We start from the raw sequence: 10,287 nt of genomic DNA on the forward strand, positions 1-10,287 counted from the left end.
GGGGTTGGCTATTATGCTTTTATTTTCAATTGGGCAGTGACTGTGAGAGAGGGAGAAAGCCAGAGACGGGAAGCCAGTGGGGAGAGAGAGAGAGATAGGGAAGGATCTGCAAATGACCTGGGCTGGAATCGAACCCGGGTCGGCGCTGTAGAGTAGTGGAGTGCCCTACCGTTAGAGCCATGATGGGCCGCTTGAGTGTGATTTTATGTGGTACCTTTTTATGTGGATGCTGGTACCTGTCCATACCACTTTGAGATTAACCTAGCTGGTCCCGAGCACTTTTTCGCAAATATAATGCAAAAAAAGCATACATGGACAATTTGCCATTGTAATATCCCCACCATTTTTTAAGCCAAACCTCCACCCTACCAGGTGAGATGTTGCCACACGCTGTTTTAGAATGGCTGAATGCACAAGTCTTAAGCACTGCCTGCCTGGACACTTTCAGAAATCCAACACAACCAGAAATGCAACAGTACTTTAAGATTTTGCACACTGAAGCAGATGGGCATTGCACCATACAACTTGGACTCTTGCACATCTCGCCTAACCAGTTTAACTTCAGACAAACTTAGGAAATGAGTTCATTTGTTGTGACGCTGAACTTGACCTGGAATGGGTTGTAAGTCCTACATGTTCATTCCACTGAATGCTGAAAGTCATTCCAACCATTTTTCATGTAGCCTGTTTGTTATGGTATTAAAATTATAGGAGGATTGGAGGATTACCAGTTGTAGACGTTGATCAGTTTCATCAGTTTTTTTGTTGGTGTCTGATCCCAAATATAAATCTCTTGACACATCAGGTCTTTGTATTTGTCCTGCAAAAAAAACCTATATAAAAAAAACTCCATTTGGTTTGTCGTCCTCGTAATATGTTCTCTTATGTCTCCTGTCAGCTCACCAGCTCAGGTGCCCCATTCTGGTCCGGTCCAAAGAGGTGTCCTCACCCCCTAGAATTCGACACCAACAACGTAAGTATTCAACAATCCGGTTTCTGAAAATGCATACGTTTTCGTCTGTATTATAGTTTTTAGCAACCCAAAGAAAGCTGTAGCACGAGTCGTGTGTTTGTGCGTGTGTGAATGAATGAATGAATGAATTTATTTCTTCACACCATCATTGACCTCTTAATTAAATAACACATACAAAGTTTGACAGCATGGAGAATATGGTCCCCAAAATGAAGCTAAGGGCGAGCTTAGAAGACGGGGCCCATAGCATGTGTGCGTGGAAGTGATGTTAAATCCTTTGCTGTGTTTACCTACTGCCCGGTCTGTAATTTTCGGGGTGAGGAGTATGCACAGATTTATTTACATTTCATGGGTGGATTACGTTTTGACTTCAAGTCGAAGCGCAATCCAGCCATGAAAAAAAGACAATCAACAAAAAGGGTTTTAGATGTGTGGACTCCTCACTCTGAAAATTACTCAGCATTTGTCCTGCACCTTTTCCTGGGATGTGTACAATCTTCACCTTTTCAACTTCTCTCTTGTCTATATGTGTATTGGCTGTCTTTTAGATTGAATAAAGGGCTTGTATGAATGGATTGGCTGCCCTTAAAAATAAAAACATTTTTTAAATATTTTATTTTAAACGCCCTTCATTGGAAATTAGCGAAGGCTATGAATGCTATGATGCTATTCTGTTGGGCTTGCATAGCCTACCCACATGATGTGTATCTGTCCCCATCAAATAAACCAAACTGAATAGGGATGCACCAATACCACTTTTTTGAAAACCGATACAAGTACGAGTACATTAATGTGTGTACTTGCCAATACCGAGTACCGATACATTTTACCACCAAAACGCAATGAAAATAAATGCATGGCCTTGTTTTTTTTCCACCGGTGATATTTTTATTGTCCATTTCCATGTAGATTTAAATGCATGAGGTGGCGCTTTTTTCCTTGCTGCTTTCAAGTCCACAGAACGTGACAAGATTTTGTGTAATAGCAGTATCGTTCTTGGTATCGGCAAGTGCTTGACGAGTACGAGTATAATGAGCAGTATCGGGTGCCGATACCGATACCAGTATCGGTATCGGTGCATCCCTAAAACTGAACTGATCTTCCCCTGCCGGGGTGTCTGTAGGAGCTGCACATGGACTACGTGATGGCTGGGGCCAACCTGCTAGCCCACTCCTACGGCCTGCCCGGCTCCAGGGACCGCGACAACGTAGTCCGTATCATGCAGGATCTCAAAGTGCCCACATTCACACCCAAGTCCGGGGTCAAAATCCACGTCTCCGACCAGGAGCTCCAGAACTCCAACGCCTCAGTGGGTGAGTGAGGGCCTTGTGCTTGCAGGGAGAAAAATGCCTGCCGTGCATTGATCTTTTTTTTAATGCGCTTGGGTATTTTGATCGGGATCAGGCCACTATTTAGAGGGGTCGGCCCAGTGCTGCTAGGGATGTAAATTATTGATTAATTAATTAATCAGTTGATGGCCTTATTGATCGACTTACGATTAATTGATAAGCGGCGTTTTCCCCCCAAAAATCTCAATGTTTCTAAAAAAAAAAACTATAAATCTAAAATGTTTAATAAAAATGTAAATAAAATAAAACAATTAAATTAATTACAAAATTAAAGTCGATTAATCGTTTGCATCCCTAATTGCTACATCTTCAGTATGGACTGTAGACTTTTTTTTTTCTTTTTTTTTCTTTTTTTCCCTCTTACATATTTTGTGGTGATTTTGTTACTCAAACAACTGCTATTGTGATTGAACCTGCTCTGGGGGTTATAAAGAGAGCAATAACTCCATTGTGAGCAATAAAAGCGCTTCTCCCAAGCATCACCAGCCATTGTGTCTGCCAAGTTGTGTTATAAACTATGTAATGTGCTGCTGTTTTCCTCAGATGACTCCAGGTTAGAGGAGCTGAAGACCCTGCTGCCTGCCTCCGAGTCTGCATCTCAATTCAAACTCCTTCCCATTGACTTTGAGAAGGTATGTGAGAACTCTCCCCCAAGGAAAACTTTATAAGGCACAGGTGTGTCTCAGACATTGTTATAGCAACTCAATCTTACTTGTAAAGTTCTTTTTTTTTCTTAAAGGGACACTGTGTGACATTTTTAGTTGTTTATTTCCAGAATTCATGCTGCCCATTCACTACTGTTACCTTTTTCATGAATACTCACCACCATGAAATTCTAAGTATTCATTATGACCGGGAAAATTGCACTTTCCATACATGAAAAGGGGGATCTTCTCCATGGTCCGCCATTTTGAATTTCCAAAAATAGCCATTTTTAGCTGCAAAAATGACTGTACTTGGACCATACTAGAAAATATTTCTTTAATACTTAGTGAACCTTCTTGTTAAGATCAAATTTGGCAATAGGCAGCCCAATTTCAGTAAGCAGCATAGTTGCAGTACCTTTTTTGACCATTTCCTACACAGTGTCCCTTTAAAACGTGTTCATTTTCTCTTCTTTTTTGTTTGTTTTAAGGACGATGACAGCAACTTCCACATGGACTTCATCGTGGCAGCATCCAACCTGAGGGCCGAGAACTATGACATTCCTCCTGCTGACAGACACAAGGTGAGGGAGGCCCCCTGCTGGTGCAGTCATTACATTACATTGCATTTGGCAGACGCTTTTATTAACCAGAGCGCATTACAATCGAGGCATAATAATCATAGCTGACGTCACTAGTAGATGCAAAGAGCACAGGAAATATACAGAACAACAAGTGCAGATGCTAAGTATGGTTAGTTAAGTACAGTACGATCTCACACATACACATCAGCTCAAGCATTAATGTAGTTAGTAGTAGGTGGTCACGAAAGAGAAGAGTTTTTCGTTTTACTTGCAGTCAGACAGGCACAAGGTGAGGCGCCCGCCCCGTCTGGCTCGGCGTGGAGCAGTCAGCCATGCACATGGCCTCAGATGGCTCCACGCCACTGTGAAATTACCTCCAGAAGCACGACGAGCTGCGTTATAATCAAACACCCCCCTCCGGCAAAACTTGCAAGGTTGCGCAAACTCTTTATTCATGGAACAGCACGAGCTGTTGGGGAAATGAGTTAATGACTTACTTAATGTTTAAAACTGTCCCCAATTCTTCTTTTCACTGCTATTACAGGGGTAAAAAGACAGACTGGTAGATACAATATTTTTCTAAATATTTCAGCTGATGGTTTCTTGTTGGGTGTCTTAAATGTGAGCGTGGAAATGTTGGCTGTGGCAGCTGTTGGCTGTGCCCAAACCAGTTTTGAGGTGAAGCGAACATGTGCTAGACGACAACAGCATGTTTTGCGTACAATTCTGCCCAAATGGATATCCTCGGGTGTAGGTGTGTAGAATGTGCTCACTCTGCATTGTCAAACAAGAGTGGAGGATGGATCGGAATGTGTCTGGTGCTGTTTCAGAACTTTGTTTTTGTGCCGCGAGGGAGGATTTATATTTGTATGTCTTCTGGTCTGTGGTATTAATTGAGCACTTGCAGAAAGCTGTGTAATGATCAACCTAGAAGATGTGTGGCTGAACAGCTTGTGTCTTTTTCATTTAGTTTTGTGGTGTCCTTTTTTTATCAGAGGAAAGTTATTGTACTGCGTATAATTTGGCAGTTTGACTGTTCATCAGTTTTGTATAGAGCGCTTGAGGGTGGATTTTAATGTTGATGAAACACTACTTCTATGGCAAATGTCTGATCACCTCGCCTTTGTTTTCATTATTAGTTCCTTTTCTTTCATTCATGTCGTCAGCTTTTTATTTTGTCTTCCCCGTTCAGCCCAATTGCAAGTGCTGTGAGCTCGTTTTAGCTCAAAGCAATAGTGATGCATTACGTCAGATGACTGAGGCTAGACGTCTGTTTGTCCCTACTCCAATTAGCTTGGACTCTTGCACGACTTGCCAAGCCAGTTTATCTTCAGACCAACTTAGAAAATGAGTTGTATTTGTTGTAACCCTGAACTTGACTTGAAATGGAATGTAGGTCCCCAGAGGCTGTTGGAGTCATAGGATACAGCCGAAAGATACAGCCAGGTCCGTAATGAGACCTTTTCAAATACAGAGGTCAAATACTGTGTATTGTCATTGTCATGTCATTGTCTTTAGCTTATTTTTTGTAATACTAAAGTGGGCACAGGCTTATGTTGGGAGGCTTATTATGACATCAGGGGGTGTTTGTTAAATAAAAAACGGTTGCGAACCACTGTCCCAACAGCTTCATTCCACTGAAATTCTGAAAGTAATTCCAAGCTTTCTTGTGTTCCAGAGCAAGCTCATTGCTGGGAAGATCATTCCGGCCATCGCCACGACGACGGCTGCCGTGGTGGGCCTGGTGTGCCTGGAGCTGCTGAAGGTGGTGCAGCAGCACAAGAAGCTGGAGTCCTACAAGAACGGCTTCATGAACCTCGCCCTGCCCTTCTTCGCCTTCTCAGAGCCCATCGCCGCACCCAAACACAAGGTGAGTTTACTAAACCAACACATCATGATCATACACCTTCATTTCTCACCCAAACACAAGGTGAGTTTGCTAAACCAACACACAATACACCTTCATTTCTCACCCCAAACACACGGTGACTAAACCAACGCATCATACTAATTAAGATGTCTTTAACCAATTAAAGGTGGGGTTGCAGGTTAACCATTTTAAGAAAATGTACCATTATGACATCACGTTGGGGGTTCCGCAGGCTCATAGGAGTCTATGTAGAACCTTATGGCGCCTTCACCAGCTCGGGACCTCTCGAGACAGCTGACGACACTGCTCACATGACAATCGAGTTCTGGAGTTTGGCGCATGAACGTCACTGATCCCGGAACAATCGTGATTCATGCGTGTTTTGTTTTGGTTCTCTCTTCTTTTTTTCACCTCACATTGAGCATTCACACCCACGACATATCATTTTAGCTTAAGTAGACTAAATCAAACAGTCAGATACCAGCAGTACTGACATATGTACATCTGCAATTGAATGGCATCAACTGGTGTTGTTGATAGTGATTACAAGATGATATTTTAGCATTTCTGATACTGTTTACATGCTAATTGCATGCATGGGCGCCATGTTGATGCGTGTGTCGTCATACAAAACATAAGGTCGGGAACTCGTTGTTCTATACTTCCGCCTGAGATCAACCTCGATAATTATCGATCTGACATTGCGTCACCAAATCTTCACGCCCACTTTCCCGAGGTTTTAGGTCGGCTTTCTTGGGATTCTCGACTTTTTGAACGAGGTATTAGAATCCTGGGGGAGTTCCCCCAACGTGATGTCATACCTGCAACCCCACCTTTTTAAGATGTCTTCATTTCTCGGCCATACCGTAGGCCACTAGGTTACTAAGCCGACGACCCATGTTCGATTCCGGCCTTTGTCATTTGCCAGTCCTATCCCCTCTCTCTTTTCCCACTCGTTTCCTGTCCCTCTGTTACGGTCTTAAAAATAGATCTTCTCAAAGCCCAGTGCTGCACCCAAACATAAGTTGGGTTTTTGGGGCGGGGTGTGTTTAAACTCTTACCACTAATCTGTTCTATGTTATAAATCTGTCAACGGGCTGTGTTCTTATCAGTTGTAGGCAGCTAACAAAGTGGAAGTAATGGGCTGCGCATATAATTCCCTCCGCATTGAACCTGTGCTGAACTTTGTTTGAGGTCTGCCGTTAATTTAGATTGACTGAATCCTCTTTGTCAGCAGAACACTATGTAAATAACACCACAAGCAAGTGCTGCAGGCCTCCCTCCTGCCTGGCAGTTGAAGTGTGTGCGCGGTAAACTAACCCTCTCCTGTGTACTGTATGTGCTGCACTTGTAACGGCACTCTCAAGGTCACAAGCGGAGTTGTATAAATAACACAAACCAAAGATAGATAGACAGGGCGATGAGCAGCGATGAGGCTACAGATGAGACTCATTTCCTCTGAATCTGAGTAATGCTGCCAGAAGCCGGTCATGGGATGCTTCACAGTACACACCTGTTAGCAGCCGCCGCAGCCGCGCGGGTCATTTTATTACTCAGCCAGTTGGGCCTTGAGAATGTGAATGGATGATGGACCAATGAGCGTTTGTCCACTGCCTTGAATAGGCACATTTAAAGCGAGATTAAAACAAGATTTAAATTAAATTCTTTTACAGCCCAAACGTTTTCATTCTGCTGTTCTGATGAGTCACTGAACTATAGATATTGGGAAGCACTATAACCGTTCCAATCAAGACAAGGGGAACATTTGCTATGATGGGGAGTGTTGGTTACAATTTAGGCATTGTTCTTTTGAAGAGGCTGGTTTGTGGTCACGGGATGCTTCACAGTACACACCTGTTAGCCGCAGCCGCGTGGGTCATTTTATTACTCAGCCAGTTGGGACCTTGAGAATGTGGATGGGAACGCTCGGATGAGCATTTGTCTACTGGCTTGACTTTGTGGCACTCAATAGGCATATTTAAAACAAGGTTTCAAAATTTAACATTTCAATGCCAAGACTTCATACAGCACAAACGTTTTCATACCGCTGTGCTTATGAATCGCGTAATTGAACTAAAGAAATTGGTAGGCACCATAACGGGTCTGGTCAAGACAAAGGTGTAGTATTCATTGGGAGTGTTGGTTACGATTTCGGCATTGTTCTTTTGAAGATGCTGGTTTGCTTACAGTTTTTCTTTACTTTATGTGCTGGACTTCTATTACCCAGTTGAGTAACAACTGGGTAATAATGATTTTATAATTGACCATGGCCCAGGGTGTTTTGGGGAATAATATGTGACCAAAATCAAACTTTTGTAATGTGACTAATGGTGAGTTTTTGTGCTCTTCCCCTGCAGTACTATGAGATTGACTGGACGCTGTGGGACCGCTTTGAGGTGAAGGGACTGCAGCCAAGTGGGGAGGAGATGACCCTGCGAGAGTTCCTCGACTACTTTAAGGTACGCCAGCATCCTCTCCATTTCTGTAGAGATGTCATAATTCTGTATTCTGAATTCCCTGAAGAATTTGTAAAAAAGAAAAATGCATTTACTGTACCCTTAAGTTTCTGCACTCTTTGTACGCAATGTGATTTCTGTTATAACCCTTTTCTCGGTGTAGAATTGTTTTAAAATGTTTGAAAAACGAGATTCTCAATGTTTTTTCTCTTGTGCTGTGACTCCCCCGCTCTATGCAGAATGAACACAAGCTGGAGATCACCATGCTATCGCAGGGCGTGTCTATGCTCTACTCATTCTTCATGCCTGCTGCCAAACTCAAAGAGAGGCTGGACCTTCCGTAAGTATTCCACATCAAGTACACCCCATTCTAGCAGGCCATCTTTTATGATCTGGGTCAATCATAAATTAATCAAGTCAAAGTATGTGCTTAAGTGTTACTCTGTGTGTGTGCTTTGGTTAAGTACCACCACTGATGGGAGTTCCAATGGTAGTAAATGTGACTTTTTATGTGTATTTAAAAGCACACCCGCTTTTGCCTAACTTGACTTATGTGATATGGTTGTTTTTTGCCAAACTCAATGCATGGGTGCTCCAGTTTCCTCACCCCATCTGAGTACTGTGAAAGAGTAGTTTCTGAACGAATGAGAGAGATCTTGGGGGCAACCAGGATGTATTGTGAAGACTAAGCCACCAGACACGACTTGAGGGATTCCAGGGACGGAAGTAATTAACTTTGAATGTATTCATTGGCGACAGAAGAAACAAGCGATTTGGGTGACAATGCGTTTGACCAACTTAATCGACAGTTTGTAGTTGGGCTTCAGCGAATATTAGGCTAAAGAGCTTTGATGCAATTCGGCAACAGCAGCCATAGCCAAAGGGAATGTCAGAATGCTTGCATTCTGCTTTTAACAGACATATTGTGTCGCTTCTATCGCTCGTATCGTTCTTGCTGCACAGTCAAGCGATTTTCTGTCACTTTATCTTGTCGCCGCCGGTGTATTCGCCTGGTAAGGCTATCTATTAAATTAAATAAAGAGCAGGACAGCACTCCGAGTTTTTGTGGTTTATTGCCCGTCAGACGTTTCGGGGTTAACCTTCTTCATTGCCGGGTTTTGCGAGGAATGAGCACCCAGTTGTTCACTTTGTTTGAGTTGAGCGCGTTACACCCCTTAGTTTAAAGGCTATCTCTTGGCCATCAAAACCCTGCTGACTGTTCCTGATGTTCTCCCTCTTGTGTTCTTCTCCCCCTCAGCATGACGGAGATCGTGACCAAGGTGTCCAAGAAGAAGCTGGGCAAGCACGTGAAGGCGCTGGTGTTCGAGCTGTGCTGCAACGACGAGACGGACGAGGACGTGGAGGTGCCCTATGTCAGATACACCATTCGCTGAGCAGCCCCGCCCTGCCCCGCCCCACCCCACAAGGCCCACGCCCACACTGGAGATCAGGGAGGAGGGAGGGGAGGGCTGCGGGGGAAGAGGGGGCTACAGTGGAACTCACGTGGGGTTGGTGGGGGTAGGGGGAGATTTCACTAAAGCAATGAGAACCAATCAGAAAGCATGGAATTACAACTGGACGAGCCCCCTAAAAAAAAAAAAAAAAACATGCACTGGGTGGGATGGGGAGGCGGGAACGCTTGCCATCATAGTTTAAAAGGTTAATAATCTCCGTCTCAGTGAGGGGGGAAAAAAACAAATCGGTTATATACCCCACCATAACACCCGCCCCCCCCAAAAGCACCTCTCTCTCTCTCTCCACCTGCTGTTACCCACAAAAACGGGGGGTCTTGGGGCACAGAAGATGTTTTGTAACTGTGCATCAACTGGTTGCTGGTCAGGGCGAACAGGGTCTGAGTGATGATGTCAGGGTTCGGGTGGAAATCAAGGGGGGGGATGGTGGAGCATGTAATTTTTTTGACTCTTTGACAGTAGCTGTTGTTTAAACTGGTCATATTAACGCAACGCTTTATATGTATGGCTCTTTCGGTTGGCTCGGCAGCAGCACTCCTCATCTGCGCGGTGAGCGCAGCTTCCCTCTCTGAAAGGCTCCTGTCTTGTTTAAAAAAAAAAAAAAATCAAAGAAGGAAAAAAAAATGTACAAAAACGAAAGCGGTTTCTGTTCTCCACACCTCTCTCTCTAAGCGCTCCCCCCCCACCCTCTCCAGATGAATTGTTTTCCAGCACCCTCTTTCCTTGTTATTGTCAAACACAGAGCCCATCCAGTGCATAGCAATGTGCAGTTAGCCATCAACTGATGCCAAAAAAGAATAGAAAGAAAGAAAATGATGCACTGGAGATCTGGAAAAAGATGCTCATTTGAAATGTGTACGGATTTATTGATGAACAATAAATAACTTTTTTGCCCACATCAAAGTGTTCATATGTCTTATCTGGACCAGAATGAGAGTA

The 10,287-nt window shown here is 43.7% G+C and overlaps 1 protein-coding gene across 2 annotated transcripts in view; it reads left to right on the forward strand.

The window, feature by feature from the left end:
- Positions 1–9,513, forward strand: part of uba1 (ubiquitin-like modifier activating enzyme 1) — a 36,982-nt gene extending 27,469 nt beyond the window's left edge. For both annotated transcript variants that reach the window (XM_063207966.1, XM_063207967.1), the window contains exons 19-26: positions 899–973; positions 2,097–2,286; positions 2,866–2,954; positions 3,458–3,550; positions 5,229–5,420; positions 7,778–7,879; positions 8,116–8,216; positions 9,135–9,513. In XM_063207966.1, the coding sequence (XP_063064036.1) occupies positions 899–973; positions 2,097–2,286; positions 2,866–2,954; positions 3,458–3,550; positions 5,229–5,420; positions 7,778–7,879; positions 8,116–8,216; positions 9,135–9,270 (978 nt within the window). In that variant the 3' untranslated portion in view covers positions 9,271–9,513. The remainder of the gene's footprint in view (positions 1–898; positions 974–2,096; positions 2,287–2,865; positions 2,955–3,457; positions 3,551–5,228; positions 5,421–7,777; positions 7,880–8,115; positions 8,217–9,134) is intronic.
- The last annotated feature ends 774 nt before the right edge of the window (positions 9,514–10,287 follow it).

This window comes from Engraulis encrasicolus, chromosome 10 (assembly GCF_034702125.1).
Source record: "Engraulis encrasicolus isolate BLACKSEA-1 chromosome 10, IST_EnEncr_1.0, whole genome shotgun sequence".
NCBI lineage: Eukaryota > Metazoa > Chordata > Actinopteri > Clupeiformes > Engraulidae > Engraulis > Engraulis encrasicolus.